Consider the following 25,070-nt stretch of genomic DNA (forward strand, 5'->3'; position numbering starts at 1 on the left):
CAAGGAAAAATAAGGAAATAAAAAAACAAAGGGGCCAGCCCCAAGTCCTAGCCCTTCTGGGTTGATGCCGTTAAATTGGACTTCTGAAAGTCCAAAATTTTTCAATGTTTTCAGCCCTTTTAAGGCTGCTACTGCTTTTACTCCTCATTTTTCAGCCTTTTGAGGATTTTGTAACTTTGCTTCAACTGGTGTAATTTTCAGACTTTTCAAGTCTGATAAAATGTTGTTTTTTTAGCCATTTAGGCTACTGCATTCTTGGGTGTTTAACCCAATATTATTAGCTTCCCTTCAATCGGCTCAAAAGAGGTTGACTCAAAGAGAAACGAATGCAAGGAGGAGAGTCTCATTAGACTCAAATAAGAGAGTTCATGCGAAAAAAGAAGATGAAATAAGAATTAGAACTAATAAGAAACAAGATCAAATTAAGAAAATAACTTAAGATGCCTATAGAGATTGTAAAAGTATGAAATTTAAAAACATCTATTCATACCAAAGCTTAGCATACATTTGAAACTATAATAGGCATTACAAGCAGATAAGGAATTTAAAACTAATGCTTTGACTCTAACAAAACAGGATGATGCTCAATGCCATGACCTTCAAATATAATTAACGCAAAATATATCAAAACTAGGCAAATTTCACAAATGAAACTTGTCCTAAGGATTCAAGAGAAGCACTATGATATATTATAACTTATCATACCATGGAACTTACTAAAGCCTAAAGAGGTAGTAGAGAATAAAGATGAAGCGTGACTATCCTAAAACAAGGAGTTGAATATACACCTTACATAAACTACCACATCATGAGTCCATCACATTTGGATATTAATGTTAAGTCTATTAATAGCAAGAAACTAACACAAGCTAGGTTGAATTAAAAAGCAAGGTGAGGAAATGGATCTAAGCTTCTACGTAGAAGAAACAAATAGACAAGTTAATTCTAATTCCCAGGCAGCAAGGAGAACAATGGAGAAATAATTATAAAGTTCACTTATCAAGGAACACATGAAGAAAACAAAGGCATAAAAACTTAAGAGTTTGTTTTAACAAGGTCTAGCAGGTTTCAGAGAGTTACATATTTAAACCAGATGATTACAAGACTAGTCTATATTCATTTCAAATCAGAGATAGCAAATAGATTTCTTAAACAAACAAAAGAAAGGGGAAAAATCTCAGCTTGAGCTAGGACAACTTTTTAACCATAAGAAAGATAATCAAACTGTGTTGAATATGAAATTTCAATAAAACAACACATGAGAGCGAAGAAATGCTAGAGGAGGCAACAATAACTTGATTGAAAAAAGTAGCTCATTCTTGAATTCAAATGCCGCTTGTTTTACAATTACGATTTCGATGCAGCCACCTGAATATGTCATGTACTCAACAAAAAAAAAAGAGCAAGTGTAGTATCAGTGCACAACCACAATGTACCAATAGAATTGTAATACCTATGTCTTGGATGAGCTAAATTGAGTTTGGTACAAGTTACTCTTCAATCATGAGTTATCAACTTCAAATGACCATAATTTTCAACAACAAGATGAGTTAGGTGACCCATGATGTATCAAATCAAAGGTCGTTGAGTCCTTTTTACAACACCGCCAAATTTGCTAAATTCTAAGTTTGAATAAAGGATATTCCCATTTTAGTGCAACCTGTCTAGTTAAGGAAATTTATCAGTTTTAAGGAGGGGTGTTTTGGCCTTTTTCTTAACCTACTAGGCCTACACGTTCCTTCACCCCTTTTTGGGGTCTAAGATGATTGGAATCAGTTTTAGTCATTCCAAAAGAGTTTAGGTTTTTTTTTCAAAGAGAAGTTCAAAAGTAGAAAAAGAAGTACTTTCAAGATTCTTACAAGCTTGAGGATTTTCGCCTCATATTGAGTTTGTTCATGTAACACCTCAATTTTTTTGAGCTAAGGCTCAAACTTTTCTTTGTTGTGAATAAAATTTTACCGAGAAATTTAAATTAATAATTTTTTCGAATTCAATTTTCACTTTTCAGACAGTTCAAGGTAATTTTATCCCTTTCTCCTAAATTTTATAGGAAGAAGTCAGCAATTATAGCCATTAATAAAAATTGAAGAAAAATAGAAATATACACATTTAAAATCGATGCAAATTTTTTTAATATATCATAGGGAAGAATTGAATCAACTACTATGTTTTATTACATGAGAAAGTTATGAGGCAAAAGGTATTTTTAAGGTTGATAATAGTTCGTAAAGTAAAATTAATAATTCTTTTGGATTCAATTTCACTTTTTACCATTAGCATTTATTAATAATGAGAGATGAAAAATCAATAGTGATGAAAAGACAAAGTTTTCCTTCCATACTTTCTTTGTCAACTTGTTCTTTTTCCACTCTGAAATTCCCATTTTGCTTCTTCTGTTTAGGGTTTTGGTATCTCTCTTTCGATATTCTTCCCGTTCATCGGATCTATATGGTCGGAATGAGACTCCTGTCGGAAGATTCCGATGTCGCGCCGGCGCGAACACCGGCAGCAACTGACTTGATCTTCGACGACGATCGATCAGTAGCGGCGAAATCGTGGTCGATAAAAAGCGAATACGGAAGTACACTTGATGATGAACAACGTCATGCTGATGCTACTGAAGCTCTCGCCGCTGTCAATAACCGTGTAGCCTCTGATTACAGGTTTTTTTTCTTCCTCTAGATGCAAAATTTTAGGAGCTAATTCGTTATAAAATACTTAAATTATGCTTCATAGATAAGTGATTTAGTCTGTACTTCATATAATTATTATTTAGGAACTAATTGATGCTGGAAATGATGATGTTGACACTGCATTATAAAGTTGAACTTGAATAAAGTGGAAGCTGAGAGTGTAATATGAGTATTTATGGGTTGTACCAGGTTAGTCATAGGGGCTGAGCCAGCGCATACTGAACGGGTACTAATTAAGCCGGTTAGTGACTAGTTAAAAACCGGGAGTGGTCTGATCCCTTGTCAGTGTTTTGTGGGACTACATTAGGTATGTTGTTGATGTCGGTGTATAAAAACTAAATCGTTTCATTTTGCACTGGGATAGACAACTTTATTTGGAGCTAATTAATAATGGAAATGATGTTGTTGGGATTGCATTGTAAGGTAAATCATGAATAAAGCAGTAGCTGAAACTGCATGTTTATGGGTACCACTATTAATAAAAATGCTTCAGATCATTGATAAGGAACATCTTCCAAAAAAATTTGCCAAGTGATATTGCTCGTGTGGAATTCTCAAGCTGTAAATTCCAACTACTAAAGCTTTAATGAGCTGAAGTTTGATTTTCATCTTTGTGACAAACAGTTCTGACAAGGAGGACCAAGATGCTGAAGGAGTTTCTTCAATGCTTGGTTTCCAGAGCTATTGGGATTCTGCATATGTTGATGAATTGACAAATTATCGAGAGCATGGTCATGTTGGTGAAGTTTGGTAAGAATTAGCTGGATAAAAGAAAGCAATGTGTTTCCTTTTCATCCATCCAGTAAGATATCTTTTACTTTTTTGTGATCATTGTGGATCAAACGTTCAACTTGTAGTTACTTTAAACTTGTTGAAGCATATGGGTGATAGCATCTAGTAATAAAATCTTTTTGTCCAGATTACCTGAAAAGGTAATCAACTAAGAAAAAAGTAATCTACATTTACATTTATGTCTTTGTGGACAACTTATTAATTAGGTCCTTTGATTGGTTATCTTGAGTAACAGATCTGATTATATTAGCAGCCTTGCTGGAAAAAGTGTCTGGCTTCAGCTGTCATTTTTACAAAGATTTGGTTCAGCTCAGAATATTTTTTTCAGTTATAGTTATGGAAGACAATTTTTGGGCTTTCTTTCCGTCTTTTACAAATATTACCATTCCCAACCCTTAAAAGATAACCTGAAAGAGGAAGTGGTGATGGGATAGTGATTATAACATTGGATTATTATGTTCCTAATAAATGATAACGATAAACAAAAATTTCATCAAAAATGATTTTGATCTATTATTTTCCCTACCTTTATATAGGTTTGGTGCTGATGTTATGGAAATTGTGCTTCATGGACCCGAGGTTTGTGCACTAACATTTATCAAAATCACTTATCAAATCATGTAGGTGATGGCGAGCAAGTTGGGGTACATGATGGCTGATTGGAGTGTGCTTGATATTGGGACCGGCAATGGTCTGCTTCTTCAAGAGTTCGCTAAACATGGGTAAAGTTGATTTTCTCCTAGCTATTACTGTGTGCTACCTATTCGCTCACTGTCATGCTGTAGCTGCTATAGGAGATTTTCTGCGAATTATTTGGCGCAATCGCTACAAAATCTTGGAAGTTCTATAATGCTGATTTGGAAATTTGCAGTTTGTGTAATTGGTAAGATAGTAAACTGTGATCAGTCAAGGTCATAGTTGTATATGAAAAGCATATGGCTTTAGAGAAGAAGTGAGTGCAGATTTGTGTTTCTGCATCTTCTATATACTCCCTCGAGTCCAAAATAATTGATGTGATAGCCTCTAAAAGTTGGTCTAAATTCTAAAATAATTGATGTTTCACAAAACCAAGAAGTATTTAACTCCTTTTCTCAAAATTTCCCTTGATACATTCCTAATTCCCATGATAATTATGTCAACCTAAAAAAAATCATAACTAAGGGTATTTTAGTCAAACCTCTATTTCTAGGAGTAAGTGAATTCCTTAATCCATGTGTCCGAGCCTAAAATATTAATTATTTTAGATTGGAGGGAGTATTTATTTTTATTTTCATTTTGAAAATGCTAATCTATGCAAAAAGTTCTGTTTTTATGAGTTGCCCTGCTTGATGGTTAGTATTTCCATCAAAAACCATATATTAAGGTCTTATGGGCAGGGACAGATGATCTATTCTAGAGTGGGAGGTAGCAGGTACTCGGTAGAATAGTCGAGGTGCGTTGAAAGTTGGACCAGACCCCTGTTATAAAATAATAATTAAGTGAGTAAATATCCGTTCTAAGAAGAAATGTTAGATGTAAAACAATTAACATTTAGGGCACAGAAAATTTAATTCAAAAAGCATATTTCAAAAAGAATGCTTATGAATGATGAGATAACGTATGCAGATCTTCCTTTTAGATACTTTTGAGATCTTAGTTGCATATAATTTGGTCTATTTTCGTCTTTCTTGTCCATTTATCCATCCTTTCCTTCTTTTTTTTGGCTAATCCTAATACGCTGTTGTTCAGGAGCTCTTTCATCTTGCATGCATGCACATTCTTATTCTGCATTTGACTTGTTCATAGCATCATTTTCTTTTGAGGTGCTGGATAGTTATATGTATTCACCCCACCCCCCCCCACCCCCGCCAAAGGGGGAAAAGGTTTACTTGAGAAGCTTTTATCATGATTGATATAATGGTAGTTAAGGCATGTGTAACTCCAGTGGTTCTATAATGAATTCTAAATCAAGTTCACCATAATATCAATTCACTGGTATAAGAAGGTTCCATCTTAAATATTTTATGACTTTTTTTTGTTTAATTTATTGTGTCATCAAATTTTTAATCTAATTTTTAGTTCCTTGTCTCGTTAGTGGTAAAATTCTCATTGTATTTGGGGTTGACCTAGCATTCCTGATTGCAAGTTGAGAAGCCTGAACCATAAAGATTGGTTGATTTATTTTCTGCTATTTCTAATCTCGAAAAGATTTGAAATAAGGAAACCAAATATTAGAAAATAAGAGATAAACTACCTTGATGGCTACTTTATGTTTACCATGAAAGTGCATTTAGTGGTTCAAGTTCACATGTCAACCCCCTGGTTTGGGCGTGGGGGATAGAAGTTGTTGGTGTCTAAGAGATCTTAGTTGTTCAATTATGTAAAGAGAATGTTGTTTTCTAGTTACAGTTGCACACATTTTTCTTTGAAAATTCAAAATTCCGAGGTATCTTGATTTAAGAAACACTTGTAAATGCTACCTAGTGCACCTGTTTATTTTATGTTCGAACTTTCAAGCACTGTAAACTTCTGCTATAAATCTTTTCAAATGCATTTGTTGTTTTGTTAAACATACATCTGAAGGTTAGATTTTTATTACCGTTTATTAATTGTGGAGTTAGGTTTTCAAATCTCATTGGAACTGACTATAGTGAAGGAGCAATAGACCTTGCGAGAAGGCTTGCGGATCGTGATAGTTTCACCAATATCAAGTTCTCGGTAAAATTGAATTTTGTTTCTGAATGTGAACAGTTACTTTGTGTACATAGAACTGTTGCAATCCAGTATATGAAAAAACAAATAAAAGCAAAATCAGTAGTCCCTACCTTGCGTTTGTAGTTTCATGTTACTTCTAATTGCTCTTCTTGTTCTTCTACATGCTAAGTGGTGATCTCTATTTAGTAAATTGTTGGTTATAATAGTGTTTCTGCATGTGCAGTTACTTCTAAATGAAAATGACTTAAATTTCGATGTTACTTCGTAATCTGGAAGGAGAGCCTTGGAGTAACTGGTAAAGTTGCTGCCATGTTACTAGGAGGTAACGGGATCAAGTCTTTGAAACAGCCTCTGGCAGAAATGCAAGGAAAGGCTGCATACAATAGGCCCTTCCCCGGACCCTGCGCATAACAGGGAGCGTTAGTGCACCTGGATGCCCACTTTGTATCCTGGATATTCAGACGATAAAACTTTGTTCAAGTCTATTGTGGCAATATAATGTGATAGGGTGCTAAATGTAATACATCCAGTGAATTCTGCAGTAGAGAACATAACTTGTCCCACCAGTTTATCATTAATTTCATGCACTTGCTATGTGTGACTTACCTCTCTTGTGCTCTTTAGTTGCTAGAATGATTATTCTCAAACAACATTTGATTGGTGTCAAGGTTGATGACATACTTGAAACAAAATTGGATACAACGTTTCGGCTTGTTTTGGACAAGGGGACCTTAGATGCCATTGGACTGCATCCTGGTGGTCCTATTAAAAGGTAGTTCTGTTGTATATTAACATTTTTATCTTTTTGCTTTATGCAAGTTATGTTAATATGTTTATGTTTATCTTTCTATATACAACTGCAATTACTTAGCAACTCCAATCATATTTCACCCTAAATATTGTCGCCTTTATCAGTAGTGCCTCCTCTCATATGACACATTTCTTGTGGCCATTTCAGGATTATGTACTGGGATGCTGTCTCCAGGATTGTTGCTCCTGGTGGATTATTGGTGAGTACTCCAGCCCCTGTCCTCCTCTAATACTTAAAATGGTCGTGAAGCTTACTAATTAGAAGTTTGTCGTGTTCCTCCAAATGAGAAAAAGAGAGATGCAGAGAAATTTCTTCTACTGGCACTATATTGAAACTGTGAATATAAGAGTTATATTCCTTCCAAAAATTCTTGTCCTTTCATAGAGCAGTCTCTGTATTCCGTGGTGTCTTTTATTATTTGACTCTGGACTTGTCCACTGAATTTTTGTATACAATATATTTAGTATTTGCTTCATGTTTTCAAAGTAAATTTATCTTCCACTTGCCTGAACGGTCACTATTGTAGGTCATTACATCATGTAATAGTACGAAAGATAAACTAGTATAAGAAGTGGAGACTCTTAATCAAAGAAAAAATGTTGTGGGAAACCAAGAGGCCTCTTCAGATCCCCCTCCATTCCGTTACCTTGACCATGTTCGTACATACCCTACGTTCACATATGGAGGATCAGTAGGCTCTCGTGTAGCCACTGTAGCATTCATGAGGAACTGAATTAATTATCCCTTGCATTATTTTCGGTTTATTGACACTCTTGTTGCTCCTATAACTGTGTGTGTATGTATGAGTGACTTTGCATCCGTGGAAACATTTGTGGTAACTCAGTTTATGGATTTATGCAATGTGGGAGAACTTGATGTAGTTTTTGTATAGGTTTTTCAGTATTTTTGTCACGATTCAAAATGAGTCGTGAGTGGCACCCACACTTAACCTCTTAGGTGGGCGAACCAAGGAATCCAAATCCCAACATATACCAATAGTTCAACTATGAATAACAAATAATGCGGAGCTCCAAAACTTATTCATTATCATTTTTTCCAAAACGTGAATGTCATCACAACAAGAACATCTAATCTCCAATTACCAAGTCTAAGAGTATCAAAGACACCAAAATAAATGAATTAAGATAATTTATGTCCGAAAAATAAGGACATCAGGCAATGACAGAGATAATTCAACCTGAACTTGAATGAATAGTTCACCCTTGAACTTGATATGCTGGGACTTGCTAGAGCTAAGGGAAATTCGAAGACATTGATTCATTCGCTGCACTCCATAAAAGGAAAACAAAGAAAAACACAAGTAGGGCTTAGTACGGGGTAATATGTATTGAGTAGGCATCATCGGCCAACCCAAAATAGTAACTAATATACAAAGAATAGTGGTATAAAATCAACTATAGAACTTAATAGGTGATAAGAAACAAACAACATGAACAAGTGACAACTGAAGCAAGTACGTAATCAATCACAATATCAAGCACACACGAAGACTCATGCCTCCACACCACGTTCGTCGAGAAATGGGTTCTTTGAGATTGAGTACATTAAATTAATCCAATATCATTTTCCTTTAACGTTACTGTGTCGGAAGGTGCACTCCGATCGAATTATACTGTGTCGGAACGTGACACTATGATCCAATTATACCATGTCAGAACGCGACACTCCGATCCAATTATATCGTGTCGGAACGTGAAACTCAGATCCAATTATACTGTGTCGGAACGTGACACTCCGATCCAATTATACCGTGTCAGAACGTGACACTCTGATTCAAGAATACCGTGTGGGAACGTGACACTCCAATCCAAGAATATTGTGTCGGAACGTGACACTCCGATCCAATTATACCATTAATTTTCGTTTCTTATCATCACTTTCAATTCATTAATAATATTTCATCAAGCCTTCTTTCTTCAAGGCAACACTTCTATAAAGAGGGTTCAAAAATATAAATTCCACGGTCTCAAGATTTCAGATCAATCACAAAACACATAATCAAGTCACATAACCACACAATCAAGTACATAGAAAACTTTACAATATCATTCAATGCATATCAATCACTATTAAGAGTTTACTATCAAATAGCATAAACCATAACTTACCTCCACCGAAGAACCGAAGTCAAACAAGCTACTTCTCCAATACTTTTCCTTTCCTCTATGCCTCCAAACCTTTCCAATCTATCAAGTATATATGCATAATTTTATGTTAACGAGTCTATAAATACTCATATTATTCTATGTCTATCCTATAACCACACTCACATAATTCTCTAATCAATTTCCTAAGTTCCAATCTAAGGGTAAGTCTTAATTCCTCCGATTCTCATAACTTTAATGGAATTTAAATCATTCGATACACCCAATATTTAATTATCTATCTCAACATATCAAAATATAATTTATAATATAATAATAGAATTTCAAAACTTAGAAGTTAAAGTCAGTTGTCACGGCATAAATGACAATCAACATCTACCAAATCCATCTTCAATTCACAATGCACCCTAATAATAATAATATAATAATCAAATATTTGTTTAAAAGAAATCAGCCTACTAATTCACGAAAACCGTAACTATCATAACCACAATTTGAAGCCTAAGTCACTTTGATCTAGTCTAATATCTCTGGTCATTAACTTGTCATTGATCAATTTCAAAATTTGCTAGCTTACTATTTCTAAAAATTAGTCATTAAACATGTCTCCAACTTTTCCTATTCAATTCGTCACCTACGTTTCCTGTTTTTCGACCCAAGTTCACGTGCAATGTGCATACTACACCATAATCCTATTAACTTACTCCTGATAATATAATAATAATTTAACTTTACTGATATATGAAACAATTAATGTAACAAACAGAAATAGAAGTGAAGTTTCAGTTACCAGAAGTGGGTTTGTCACTTTGAGCGGTGCCGACGCCACACTCTATAATTCTCTTCTTCCCCTCTTTTCTTTTCTTCTTCTAAAGAATATTTATTTACCCTAATTTATATACCTGGCTAATTATAAAAATAATGGTAAAAGTGACCTACTATAAGTTTTATGTTATCTTCTTTAACCACCAACTGAATTAATTAATAAACTATCTCACTAATTTCATAATTATAGTTATGAATAGTCCAAAACACCCATTTAGAATCTATCTAAAATTATTTTATCAAATAAAAAGCTCTAATATTCAAAACGATCAAATGGGTCGTTATAATTTTAATTTATGCAAGGTGGGACTAGTTGATATATAGTTTCAATAGAGGCTAATGTTTCTTATCCCCGCCAACAAGTTACGTGGTTGAGTAATAAATATTCTTTCATCCTTAATTAATGATTTCGAATTCAAATCTCATTGAATATGGAGTCACTTTTGGTACGAAGAATTTTACTATTAATGTGGGACTTTTCTGAATCTGGATTTGATTGGATCTCAATGTGAATACTGAATCCTTAGCACTAGAATTATTTTTTTTTAAAAATGCTGCTCAACATCCCCAAAGAAGAGGAGAAAGTATCGGTCAACTGCTTAAATAACTTTCAGCTTTCCCATGTACGCAGTCTTACCCTTATTTTGTGAAATAGACTATCCTTATATGTGAAATAGAGAAACTATTTTTAAAAAATACATATAAAAAAAGTATGTAAAAGAAATACATATTGAAAAAGTCGTGTTAAAAATAATAATGAAAAAAACAAGTCATAACATTAAATAATATGATAACGGAAGTTAAGAAAAAAACATCTACTAATAAGACATAACAATACTCGAGTATGATTAGAATATTTACCTAACACATTGATATTTGAATAAATGGTTTAGCACCTAACAAATCATTAATTAGAGAGAGATAGAAAATTATAAAGATCAAAATTAGATTTATTAATATTTGATGGATTTAAAGTACTAATTTATCATTATTCATTGTATAATAATTTTTCATTACTATTATTTACTTGCTAACAAAATGGTCAATTTATGCAACTCTTTTTTTTAAATAGACGGCGAGGTAGGCAAAAATTTATGGCTGTAAAATTAAATATGCAAAAGGTTATAATTTTAGTATGAACTTACAAGTTACAAGAGCTTAATATGACCTTTGAAGTCAAGTTGCTATACTATCCGGGGGTGGGGGCGAGACATGATATACCTTTTAACTTTGTTATTTAGAGATGATATATCACTCGTTATAACTGTTATAAAAGTGAATGATATATTTTCTTATTTTTCTCTAACGGAAGTGAAAAAAATACTTTTTAAATTAGTTTTTATGAAAAAAAGAGAAGATAATCATGTAGGGTATAATTAATCCTTCTGCCATGGTTTTTTACTATTGACTGTTTTTATTCATCGTCATTTGAATTTATTATTTTAATGGTCATATTTATTTATTTTCACTTAATTTTTTGAAAAATTTATTATAGACGCCTCTAATACTTTTTTACACATATAAAAACTAGAGTACAATACAACCGTAAAAAAAGAATTTTCTTTTATTAACTTTTCAATCTTATTCCACTCACATTTCTTTCTTTTTATTTCTATTATTTATAAGAAAAATCAAATAAAAATAATCAAAGAAGTCAAAAAATAATTTGTATGAAAAAGATTACATATATATATTTTTTAAAAATTTATTTTTTTTATAAAAAGAGAAAAAACATAAAGTAACACCTGAAGTATTTCGAATTACAAAAAGACACTTTAACTATGCAAGAGTTTTATCCCCCCCCCCCTTCCAAACAATTCTGAAATGATATTATTACATATTTTTTGTCCATCTGGCATAAACAGTGTATAGACTCTCTTAAATAGCATGAACAAACTAAAATATAACGAATATAATTTTATTTTTACAAGTACTTTGCTATAAATGTATCTTCTTGTTTTTCTTATTATTTTAACTTTTTTTTCTTATTATTTTTTCTTTTTCATTTATACTTCTTCAAAAATTCATTGTCATCTCCATTGAAACTTCTCACTTTCAGTATCACTTTTTACCACAACTCCACCTCCAATTTTTTACTACTATTAATTTAACTCTTGTCAATTTTAAATTTATATCTAAATATTTTTTACATTTCAAACAATTTGAAAAACTCATTAGATTTCATTATTTTTTATCCAAATTTCAATTAATTAAACTTTTGCAATTTTAGGTGAATTCATTGATTCTTATAAAATTATCATTTCGGATTTTGTTATTATATGAAAAGGAGATAATTTATAAATGATACCTTCAAAATGTTGATGTTTCTGATAAAAGTAATTGATTTTGATATCACTAACTCAACAAAGTTTAGAAAATAGTATGATGTTTTTTTTGTTTGAGAAAAGGGTCAAAAATACCGCTCAGTAAGTTATTTTTATCCTTGTCGTCAATAAATTTAACAAATATGTCCCTCATTGGATGGAAAATCCCAAATCAATTAAAATTATCCGATTTTATTTAAATTACCCTATTTTAACTCAATCCGACCCATTTAATAACATAACCTATTTCTTTTACCCAAATTAACTTTGTTTTCCTACCACCACCAAGCCTCCACCCTCTCCGAGATCTCCTTAACCACCAATGCCGAAATTACCACTTGTCCCACTACTCTACCTTCATCAAGATTACTCATATCAATCATGATAAACTGTGATTCAGTGCGAAAAGAGAGACCTTCATAGTCAAAACCACCAACTAACACTCTAATTTGCAAGTCAACTTTTTACTGCGAAGAATGACAGACTTAAGTTCATTTTCTTTACGAGTTGAATTTTTCTGAGCATGTTTAATAATGGATGAATACGCTGGTGATTTTGGAGCATAGAGAAGTATTCCTGTGATGTTGCTTCCAGAAATTTGACTAGAAATACAGTGGAGACAGGATTATTGGGCATAAAGGATTCAAGCAGGGGCAACATTTGGACAATTATACTATGAACAAGGGATGTTGATTTTGTGGTGGTGGGGAAAACAAAGTTGATTTGGATAAAAGAAATGGGTTGTGTGATTAAGCGAGTCGGGTCGGGTTAAAATTGGGTAATAGTAAAATCGGGTAATTTTAGTTGATTTGGAGTTTTCCATCCAACAAGGGTATTTGTTAAGTTCATTGACGGCATGGGTAAAAATTACTTGTTTTTAACTGCAGGGGTAAATGCAACCAATAAAACAAAGTTAAGGGATATTTTTGACCCTTTTTTTTTAAAGGGCAAAGAACAGAAATTACATATTTTTAAAACAAAATTATCATTTTTTTCTTATAAGTTTATAATTACAGAAATTCCTCAAACGGATACAATAATATAAGCGTTGATATATTAATCTGATGCGCGAGATACATTAATCGTTAAGTAAGATACATTACATTTTATACGTGATACACTAATCTGGTGCGAGGGATACACTAATCTGATGCACGAGATACATTAATCTGATGCGTTAATACACTAATCTGATGTGCGGAAATGAGGGATTTTTAAAACTAATAGGGAATAATGGTAATACGAGAACTTAAATGTGAGGTCTCTGTCATTTTTTTTTAAAAAAAATAATCTTCGTGGGCTTTCTCTAACTTATTTCTGGAATTCTTGATTTCTTTTCTAAATTATGTGGACCTTTATTTATAGTTTTAGAATAAAGAAGTTGTGTTAGGAACATGATTACGTTCGGCCAATCAGATTTAAATGACATGACATATGAATTTTATGGAGCGGACTATAGTTAAATCTATATTTATTAATTTAAATAATTAACTCAATTATATTAATCTAGAATATTTATTTTGATTAATATATTCATGAATTTAATATAATCCAAATATATTTAACAAAATTTAAATGATCACAAAATGTATTATAATTTTATAATTAACGGCTTATTTGTGCGAGGACGGATTATTCAATTTTCTTAACAGATAAATCGTTAACCTGTTAAGAATTACCATATTATTTTTTATATTAGATTTATTAGCTTCATTTAACATTTTGCAATGATATATAATTATATTTTGGTAGTCCTAAAGCCGTAAAACCAAAAACTCAAAGACATATTTATTTTTTTCTATTGTATTAACTATTATACTACTATTAATTTATACTTTCTTGTAATATAGAATAATTTCATAATTTAACTACATTAAAATATGAGAAACTACATAGATGGGCCATAAAATCTAAAATAATTACAAGTTCATACCTAACCAAAGTAATTCATGAAATATTCATTCTCTCATAACTAGTTACAACTCATACCCTTCACATTAAGGCTGATAATTTTTACTTAACTGATATTAAATCAGTATCATTTATTGTGTTGGTATCATTAACACTGATAATTTTTGCTTAACTCATATCAAAATAATATCATATATTGTATTGATTTCGTTAAGGCTGATAATTTCATTTAACTTGATACCAAATCAGTATATGTACTTGTCCGAAAATTACTCCTTAGTCAATTATACTGTAGAAACACAAATTTATTGGATTTAATTCATACAAAATTTGAATTAAATCCATATTTATTTGGGTTGAATGATTAATTTGGGCTTTACAAATAAATAAGTCCATCTTTATTAAATTCAAGTCCAAGGTCCATTTCACCTTGAAGCTCAAACTCATGCCACGTGTCACAATGACTAGATATCAAAGACCAACAAGGTGATGCCACGTGTCCAAATGAGGTGGTAGTCCTAGTCAAATGCAAGAACGAATCACAATGCGCCAATTGTCAAAATGACATCCTTTGGCCAATCACAAGCAACCTTGTCCACCCCCTACAACTATAAAAAGGGGATGGACATGACATTCGAAGGCATGAAGAAAACATTTCAACAAGCATTTTACAATTGGAGAAAGCTACAACATCAACTACATAGCTCTTCGAAGGAGTGATCAACGGAGTTTTTCCCGGAGATTGACTTACCGACGTTCTCGGAGATCAAATACATCTCAAGGAGGTTTACATAAGCTACAACATCAACTACATAACTCTTCAAAGGATTGATCAATGGAGTTCTTTCCGAAGATCAACTTGCAACGACGAAGCACTTCCTGACTTTCCTAGAGATCAAATACATCTCAAGGAGGTCAACATCATCCTACATTCAAGAAATATGATACTGATTTAGTATTTGTTAAGCGAAATTACCAGTTTTAATGATACCAATACAATATAGATACTGATTTAGAATCAACTAAGCTAAATTAGTTGGTGGGTATATAGTGTGATTATTTAGTGGGTATGAATGTAAATGAGTATGTGTTTGTAATTATTTTGCTATTATGGGATATTGACTTAGTTTCCCCTAAAAAATAGTGAAAAGTGTCCTTTTTAATACGTGCGCTCATGAAAAAAAGAGAAGGTAAAAGTTAACCGATACACCGTCAGATAATTATTAATCTATTATCGAACCAATCGATATCTTATTGTTTGACTAACAGATTAGTAAATTGAAAATTCGATATGTAATAAGACAAATCATTAAGCGAAACTATCCACCCGATATGCATGCCTACTTTCGATACTTTTGAAAAACTGGTTTGTCCATGAATCCCAATCACTTATGTTGGGATAGCGCACTGCTAAAGTGATTACTATTAGGAAGATTTTTGTACGTGCTATCGATATTGGAGGAAAGAATGCGAAAATTTTACTTGACGATAAATATATTTGGACATGATCCAAAAAACAAATTACTACTTCATGCGAGAGATAATGAATGTATGAAGACACTTGAACACTAACTACCAAACACGTTTGATCGTATCAATTTTATATACATTTCTAGATGTTCGAATAAATTAGCTTATAATTTAGCTAAATTTTCTATTTGCTTACTAAGAAAGATCTACCGTTTGGAAAAGCTTTTTCCAAGTTGAATTATACATAATGCTAACCGTTTGTTTGGATAGTTATTATCTATTATATTGTATTGTGTTGTTAGTTTTAATACACTATTTAATCAATTATTACTTAAATTATATCGTATCAATAAATCCATGGTTAGGTAAATTGAAAAGTCTCATTTTATGTAAGAATTAATTTGATTTGATCACATCATTATCTTTATTTTGTCTGTACTTATTATTTCATAATTTTATTTTAATCTTTACCTTTATCTTTTATTAAAGTAGTTCTACTTTGTACCTATATTATTACAAGTTACATGTTTACCCTTCAAACACCCTTGAAACGCGAGATTACATAATAATAAAAAATAATATAATCATTCAAACATTTTATTCATTAAAAATAATACATTACCGTAACCAAATCAATTTTAGACCAAATCAAAAACAAAATAATTTTTTGTAGCCTATATAAATGAATCTTCTCGGCCGCCTCTCCTCATCCTTTAAACCCTAGTTTACAATTTCCACCAATCGTTTCTCCTCTCTCTCGCTCATCCTGTTCTCGATTGCTCTGCTTTGTTTCATTGGTAAGATTTTCGATTATTGATTTTTCATCGTTAAACTGCATGATTCTACGTAGATCTTAGTATATTTGTTTTAGTTTTGATCGATTGCGTTATTGAATTGATGTTCATTGCGTGGTTGTTGGTCATGTTGTTTAACTGCAGCTAGGTTTTTGATTGTTTTCTTCTTCTTAATTATTCATGTAGAACTGTGTAGTTGTACTTAGATCTTATTTTTAGCCTTTTTAATCGATTGCGTAATTGGATGGATGTTCATTGCGTGTTTTTTTGATTGATTTTTCTTTTAATTACTTGACGTATGTTTTTGAATTTTTTCATAGTTCTACTTAGATCTTATTTTTAGCTTTATCAATTAATTGAGTAATTGAAGTTGTTGAATGATGTTCATTGCTTTTTTATTGATTCTGTTGTGAAACTACAGCTAGGTTTCCGATTCCAAGTGCTGCTAGTTTTTTGATTGCTTTTTCTCCTAACTATTCACTTTTTTTTTTAAAAAAAAAATCTTTAGTTCTACCTAGATCTTAATTTTAGCTTTTTAATTGATTGTGTTGTTGAATAATTTGTTCATTGCGTGGTTATTTGTTCTGTTGTGCAAGTGCAGCTATGTTTTTTGATTGTTTTTTCTCCAAATTATTCACTTATTTTTTTTAAAATTTTATCTTTGATCTGTGTAGTGCTCTACTTAGATCTTATTTTTAACTTTTTTAATCGATTGAGGCTGTTCATTGCATGGTTATTGATTCTGTTGTTTAAGTGCTAGTTTTTTGATTGCTTTTTTCTCTTTTTTCATTGTTAAACTGCAGATTGCTACTTAGATCCTAAATGCAGCCTTTTTAGTTGATTGCATTATGTATTTTAAAGTTATTGAATGGATGTTTATTGAGTGGTTTTTAATTCTGTTGTGTAAGTCGCAGTTCCGTTCTGATCTAATTTGTTTTCAGTCTTATTTCTGATTTATTTGTTTTTTAGTTGTTTAATTGAGAGAAACTATATTAACTGATGTGTGAGGACTCCTAATTTGGATTATAACACAGATTATTCGTATTGGAACGAAAAATCTAGTGGAATGCATATAGGTAGTTCATTTATCATATTGTATCTTGTTTGGGATTGATTGATTGGTTGTGCCGACCGTTCAAAAAACAGCTTATTCGGTAGCTGTTTTTGCCTAAAGTGAGCTGAATTATTGAATGGGTGTGTGTGTGTGTGTGTGCCTGGATGTCTTATTTACGCACTGGTACAATTACCTAAGAGAGCGCTGACTTTCTTTGGCAGATTTATTAGTTTTACCTTCATTGTTGCATTTAAACATCTATGAATTTTTCAATTTGTTTCAATTTTTTTGTTAGAATAAGTTCCGTTTCTCTAGCTACTATGACCTAAAGGAGTTCAATTTTTTTAGATCTTAAGGGTGTAATCTTCGTCTGCAGTCTGTCATTATTAATATTATCTACCTCTCATCTTGGACATTCATATTATTTACTTTCTGTGCCTGTTTTTGACTCGTGGCTCTTTTCTTTGAAGGTTGAAGCTAGTCTGCTTTCTGTAGAGTTTCGAAGTTGTGGTCTAAGTGAAACTTCTTTTATGTCCGAACAAGCCATCTTCTATTTGGGATCCATTGGATTGCTTGGAGAGTATTGTCCTTGGTCAAGAAAAAAGAACCGTCATTTCTCTGGTCAGGTTGACTGTATGCATCTCGAATCATTCAAAGAAGAACACTTCGACTTTTCTGGTTGTTGGAAGGCACAACTGGCACTTAGCAATTGCGCTGCTGTAGAATTCTCTGAACATTCCTAACATTCCATCCAGTAAATTCTTACTTAATCCAATATGGCTTTGCAAAACATAGGTGCCAGCAACAGAGATGATGCCTTCTACAGGTATAAGATGCCCAGGATGCTTACCAAGATAGAGGGCCGTGGGAATGGTATCAAAACAAATGTGGTGAACATGGTTGATATTGCCAAAGCATTAGCAAGGCCCCCGTCCTACACAACAAAATATTTTGGAAATGAGCTTGGGGCTCAGTCGAAATTTGATGAAAAATCTGGAACTGCCCTTGTCAATGGAGCTCATGAAACTCCCAAGCTAGCTGGTCTTCTTGAAAACTTTATTAAGAAATATGTTCAGTGCTATGGTTGCGGAAACCCTGAAACAGAGGTCATAATAACCAAAACTCAGATGATTCAACTAAAATGTGCTGCATGTGGTTTCCTTTCTGACGTGGACATGAGGGATAAGCTGACAACTTTTATACTTAAGAACCCGCCTGAGACGAAGAAGGGCTCCAAGGACAAGAAAGCTATGAGAAGAGCTGAGAAGGAGCGGCTGAAGGAAGGCGAGGCTGCTGATGAAGAGCTGAAGAAGCTGAAGAAAGAAACAAAGAAAAAGGTTTCCTCCAAAGATGCTAGCGCAAAACCTAGTTCTAAAAAGAAACATGGTAGCTCCGACGAGGATCGTGCTTCACCACCTAGAAGCCATGTTAATGTGAAAGAAGAGGAGGATGAAGATGATGATGACGACGTCCAGTGGCAGACTGATACATCTCTGGAAGCTGCTCAGCAGCGTATACAAGAACAGCTAAATGCTGCGACTGCTGAAATGGTTATGCTGTCCACAGTTGAGTCAGAGAAGAAGTCCAAGGCCCCAAGTCCAAAAGCTGCTTCTGTGACACCAGAGATTTCCAAGACCGAAAATGGAGTGTCAAACCATGAGAGGCTCGTTAGAGAAATAAAAGCAAATCTAGCAAAGGGAGTTACTGCTTGTAAATTGCAATCCTTTTTGGGTTCACTCGCTGGATCTCCTCAGGAAGTTATTACTGCTTTTTATGAAGCACTCTTGGATGGCATTGAGAAAGGATTTGCCAAGGAGGTTATTAAGAAGAAAAGCTACCTTGCTGCCATTGCTCAAGACGAGGAGTCTCAACTACGATTGCTTCAAGCTATAGAAGAGTTTTCTGGGAAATCTAACTCAGTTGCACTGAAGGAAGTGGCTCTGGTTTTGAAAGCTTTGTATGACGATGATCTGTTGGAAGAGGAATATATAGTACAGTGGTACAACAAGGGTGTTGGTGCGAACAAGGACTCCAAAATTTGGAAGAATGTCAAACCCTTTGTCGAATGGCTACAGAGTGCTGAGTCCGAGTCCGAAGAGGAATGAGATCAAATTGCTGTTTGGTGTGCTTAAGTTTGCTTTTCCTGAGTGACCACTATATTTAAAATTCATGTTTTTTCTTTTTTATGTTTGTGTTGTTTGTTTGCCTTTGGTGCAGACTCGTATTGGGTGCCTTCAAGTGTCTTTTACGTGAGCAGAACTTTTAATTATCATGTTTTGGTGTTGAGTCGTACACTCAAACCTTGTCTTGCTGTTACATTTTATATGTCATATTCTTATATTATGGGAAAATAATAATCCTTGAGTTTAAAAATGTTGAGCTTAATATCAATCAACAAGTGTGCATATACAAGTAAGCCATTCATTGAATGGACAGCCGCCAAATGTGTTGGGTAGACAACATCATATAGTTAATTGTTTTTATAATATTTTTGTGTCCACTTGAAAAAATGATTTTGTGTCACTTTGATGACCAGACAATCCATATAGTTTAAACTTTAAAGTGGTGAACACAATAGTACTTCAACATTCAGTCTTTAGCTAACGTTTTTTACAAAATATCAAGTTTCTATCAATGTGCATAAAAACAATGGTTTGGGCAACCAGAATTTAAACTGAACATAACGACGACATAACTCATAACAAAAATTGTTACTATAATGTACCATATGCAAATTGTGAAATTAGAAATTAAAAATCAAAGAAAAAAGACTTTGCAATTATACAATTTGTTATTTAATAAGAACTAACTAAAATTTCAACTTCAAATTAATCTATTTCAAATCATTTCCAAACAAGCATAATAGATAAACATACTATTTAATTTAACTTTGGTTGATAACTATGTTTTTAACTTTTACCGTGCACAAATAGATCATTAAATTTATATGCAGTTAAACAACTAGGTAAACATTCCAAATGACAATTGGAGTGATACCTCATCCTACATAACAAAATACGTGCATTTATTTGTTCAATTTTTCATTGTGCGCAACTCCAAATTAGAGCATACAGTTATTAGCCGAATCCAAGTTAAAGGGTGTTTATGTCTTTTGCTTTTTCTAAACTCTTCTGTCACAATTTTTCTTTCAAACCCTGTGTCTAAAATTATAAATCAAGGATACTTCTAGGCCGGGTTCTCCTCTATCACCACTTCCCTATCCTTTATTAGTAAACCCTATTTTACGTTTTTCTTCAATTGCTCTCCTCATCGTATTGCAGATTGCTCTGCTTCGTCCGATCTATAAGGTATCTTTTATTGCTTTTTTGTTCTTATTTTCATCTTATTCTATGCTTTATCAATTGACTAACGGAATTTTGAAGTTGTTGAATCAATGTTCATTGCGTATTTAATTACGTTAAACAACTGTTCATCGTCGTCCTGATCTATTTCGTTTTAGTGTTTTTTTTTTCGATCTGTTATTTGATTTGATTGATAATATATTTACTGATCTGAATGAGATTGTCAGGCGTATGTTTTTAGAGATACTTGTAGCTTTAGATGAGTACTAATAAGACTTATTTTGTGAATCGGAGAGGAAATAGGAGAAATAGAGCGGAACGGAGATAGGTAGTTCATATATCGGATTCCAAATAGTTTGGCATTGATTGAATTAATTTTGTATGTTTTAATCTCTATTAACCGGAGACTGATTTTTTAAGTCGGAGTAGATTGTGAAAGAACAGGTTATTTTGATTGTTTTTGCCTGTATATGTGGTGTTCTTTATTTGTCAAAAGTGAGCTGAATGGCTCTACAACTTGAAAGTCAAATTAGAGCGGAATGGATATAGATAGCTCATATGTCAAATTCCTAATAATTTGGTATTGATTGAATGGATTTTGTAAGTTTTAATCTGAACAAAACAGACACTGATTTCTTTAGTCTAACTGGATTGTCATGATAGCTTATCTGATAGTAGTTGGCCTATATTTGTATGGTTCCCTTTTTGTCAGAAGTGAGCTGAACAGTGTTATATAGATAGCTCATATGTCAAATTCCAAATAATTTGGTATTGATTGAATGGATTTTGTACGTTTTAATCTGAACAAAACAGACACTGATTTCTTTAGTCTAACTGAATTGTCAAATGTTAGCTTATCTGATAGTAGTTGGCCTATATTTGTATGGTTCCCTTTTGTCAGAAGTGAGCTGAACAGTGTTATTAAAAGCAAGCGCGTTAAGCGAAGCTGTATCGCTTTTTTTTTTTCCAGTACAGCGAGGCTATAGTGAAAAAGCGAGCTTCTTCAGTCCCAGAAGTGAGAAGCGAGACTTCAGTAAAAAGCGAGAAAAAACTCATTTTTCTGCTTAAGCGAGGTTGACAGTAACTAGCTTTTTTTTTTCTAAAAAAAAAGGAATTGTAGAAACACTTTGCGACTTCTTTCCGAACATTTCCCACTTTTCACTTCTTCTTCTTTGCTCTGTTTCTCTACTGCGAGCTTGCACTAAGGTTTTCTTTTTCAACTTGTAATCTGCGACTTTCTTTGTTTTGCAATATAATCTTTCTCTGCGACTGCGCTACAATATAGTCTTTTTTTTTGCTCTATTTTGTATTTCTTTCTCTGTTATGGTTTCTTTATGTCCATATTCTGCATTTTTTTCTCTGATTTGTAATGGCTTTTGCTATTCTGTCTCTATTTTCACCTTTTTTGGTAGCATGTTGTACTTACTTGAGAATTGAAAGATTTTCTTAATATGTGAGTTCCTGATTATTAATCTATGCATCCTTGATAATTTTTACTTTTGTACTAAATAGTGCTTTAGTTGAAAAAGGGTGGGCGTTGCTTCATGCTTCTCGCTTTGGTGAAAGCAAGCCTTTGTCGCTTTTTTTCGCCTCACTTTTCAAAACACTGGAGCAGAATGGCTCTGCAATTTGATCCCTCATATTTTATGCATTTAGGGATAACAAGAATTATCTAGGCTATTCATTTCCTGTTGAAAGAAGTATTAAGGATTTGGCATTGGGGATAAACATAGTCTAGTTTTTGAAACTAAGAAATCTTGGGGTTCTTTTTCATGTTTTTTTAGGTTATGCAGTTTGAAAGCTTATATACACTGATAAATGACCCAAGAGAATGTTGAAATTCCTGGGCGGATTAGTTTATCATTATGATTATGTACCTTTGTTATTCCTATTCATAGAAAAAGTTCTATAGAATGTGTTGATTTTCAAGCTGCTATTGCCTAAGGAACTCATCTTTCAATCTTAAGGGTAGAACAGTTTATGACCTGTCATTATTAAAACCATTACCTCTCATTTATTAATATAAATTTAGTGTAGCAACTTTTAGTTTCCTTTCCTGTATTTGATTTGTGGTTTGTTTGTTTTTGAAAGTTGCAGGTGGTGTGCCTTCTGTAGAGTTTCGAAGTTGTATTGGTCTAACTGAAACTTCTTTTATGTCCGAACAAGCCATCTTGTATTTGGGATCCATTGGATTGCTTGGAGAGTATTGTCCTACGTCAAAGAAAAAGAACCGTTATTTCTCAGGTTGGGTTGACTGTATGCATCTCAAACCATTAAAGGAAAAGGAAGAGCATTACGACTATTCTGGTTGCTGGAAGGCACAATTGGCACTTTGCAATTTTTCTGCTGAAAAATTCTCTGAACATACGTAACACTTCATCCAGAAATTTCTTACCGAGTCAAAGATGGCTTTGCAAAACATAGGTGCCAGCAACAGCGATGATGCCTTCTACAGGTATAAGATGCCCAGGATGCTTACCAAGATTGAGGGCCGTGGAAATGGTATCAAGACAAATGTGGTGAACATGGTTGATATTGCCAAAGCATTAGCAAGGCCCCCGTCCTACACAACAAAATATTTTGGAAATGAGCTTGGGGCTCAGTCGAAATTTGATGAAAAATCTGGAACTGCCCTTGTCAATGGAGCTCATGAAACTCCCAAGCTAGCTGGTCTTCTTGAGAACTTTATTAAGAAATATGTTCAGTGCTATGGTTGCGGAAACCCTGAAACAGAGGTCATACTAACCAAAACTCAGATGATCCAACTTAAATGTGCTGCATGTGGTTTCCTTTCTGACGTGGACATGAGGGATAAGCTGACAACTTTTATACTTAAGAACCCGCCTGAGGCTAAGAAGGGCTCCAAGGACAAGAAAGCTATGAGAAGAGCTGAGAAGGAGCGGCTGAAGGAAGGCGAGGCTGCTGATGAAGAGCTAAAGAAGCTGAAGAAAGAAACAAAGAAAAAGGTTTCCTCCAAAGATGCTAGCACTAAACCTAGTTCTAAAAAAAAACATGGCGGCTCTGATGAGGATCATGCTTCACCACCTAGAAGCCATGTTAATGTGAAAGAAGAGGAAGAAGAAGATGATGATGACGTCCAGTGGCAGACTGATACATCTCTGGAAGCTGCTCAGCAGCGTATACAAGAACAGCTGAATGCTGCGACTGCTGAAATGGTTATGCTGTCCACAGTTGAGTCAGAAAAGAAGAAGTCAAAAGCCCCAAGTCCTAAAGCTGCTTCTGTGACACCAGAGATTTCCAAGACTGAGAATGGAGTGACAAACCATGAGAGGCTTGTTAGAGAAATAAAAGCAAATCTAGCAAAGGGAGTTACTTCCAGTAAATTACAATCCTTTTTGGGTTCACTCTCTGGATCTCCTCAGGAAGTTATTACTGCTTTTTATGAAGCTCTCTTGGATGGCGTTGCGAAAGGATTTGCCAAGGAGGTTATTAAGAAGAAAAGCTACCTTGCTGCCATTGCTCAAGATGAGGAGTCTCAACTACGTTTGCTTCAAGCTATAGAAGAGTTTTCTGTGAAATCCAACTCAGTTGCACTGAAGGAAGTGGCTCTGGTTTTGAAAGCTTTGTATGATGATGATCTATTGGAAGAGGAATATATAGTACAGTGGTACAACAAGGGTGTTGGTGCGAACAAGGACTCCAAAATTTGGAAGAATGTCAAACCCTTTGTCGAATGGCTGCAGAGTGCTGAGTCCGAATCCGAAGAGGAATAAGATCAGAAGTGTTTCCGCCTGTTCAAATTTCTGTCTTGTGCTGGTTTGATTTGCCTGAGATTCTATTGTGTTGGTCATTTACATGTGTGTGTTAATCTTATGCTGTTTGTGTTATCTGTTTATGTTTGTTTATTTCATGATACTTGTGTTGTCTGTTTGTCTTTGCTGCAAACTCATGGAGAAGTGCCTTTATTTGGTATTATTTCCTTTATGTTTATTATTATTATTATTCATAAAAGGAACTCGTTCTTGAGTAATTTTTTGTCATGATCACTATTCACTAGTCACTGCCAATCCTTATTTGAAACATGCACAAAATCTAGTGGATTTTGGTCCTCCTTCCCTACCTCAAAAGGCATACATAATATGTTGCTTTAACTCTTCAAAATTATTGTTAGTGCATGTCAAATTTATTTCTCGAAGGGCATACACATCTATTTTTAAACATGACAAACGACATTGATGTTGATTGCGAGAAGGGGTGAGTGAGCGTTTTGCCAAAAAGATCAAGCCAAAGGAGATAATTATTAGGATTTTGTA

General features: G+C 33.5%; 2 protein-coding genes and 1 pseudogene across 3 annotated transcripts; all 3 read left to right on the plus strand.

Moving 5' to 3' along the window:
* Positions 1–2,405: 2,405 nt before the first annotated feature.
* On the plus strand, positions 2,406–7,872 carry LOC107014053 (annotated as a pseudogene).
* An 8,407-nt stretch (positions 7,873–16,279) lies between these two features.
* Positions 16,280–19,867, plus strand: LOC107014667 (eukaryotic translation initiation factor 5-like). The gene is made up of 2 exons (XM_015214685.2): positions 16,280–16,443; positions 17,965–19,867. Exon 2 carries the CDS (start codon positions 18,271–18,273, stop codon positions 19,597–19,599), a length of 1,329 nt encoding a protein of 442 aa, XP_015070171.1. The 5' UTR covers positions 16,280–16,443; positions 17,965–18,270; the 3' UTR covers positions 19,600–19,867.
* Positions 19,868–20,644: 777 nt separating this feature from the next.
* On the plus strand, positions 20,645–24,749 carry LOC107014755 (eukaryotic translation initiation factor 5-like). Of its 2 annotated transcripts, none has more exons than XM_015214811.2 (2): positions 20,645–20,802; positions 22,888–24,749. In XM_015214811.2, exon 2 carries the CDS (start codon positions 23,202–23,204, stop codon positions 24,528–24,530), a length of 1,329 nt encoding a protein of 442 aa, XP_015070297.1. In that variant the 5' UTR covers positions 20,645–20,802; positions 22,888–23,201; the 3' UTR covers positions 24,531–24,749. The 2 variants fall into 2 exon arrangements, with proteins under 2 accessions (XP_015070297.1, XP_015070298.1); XM_015214812.2 differs by having other exon boundaries at positions 20,648–20,802; positions 22,894–24,749.
* Positions 24,750–25,070: the final 321 nt, after the last annotated feature.

The sequence above is a fragment of the Solanum pennellii genome, chromosome 3, assembly GCF_001406875.1.
Source record: "Solanum pennellii chromosome 3, SPENNV200".
NCBI lineage: Eukaryota > Viridiplantae > Streptophyta > Magnoliopsida > Solanales > Solanaceae > Solanum > Solanum pennellii.

What these genes read in the sequence shown, in the direction of transcription:
- LOC107014667 (XM_015214685.2), top strand. Translation starts at nt 18,271, where the DNA reads ATGGCTTTGCAAAACATAGGTGCCAGCAACAGAGATGATGCCTTCTAC.
- LOC107014755 (XM_015214811.2), top strand. Translation starts at nt 23,202, where the DNA reads ATGGCTTTGCAAAACATAGGTGCCAGCAACAGCGATGATGCCTTCTAC.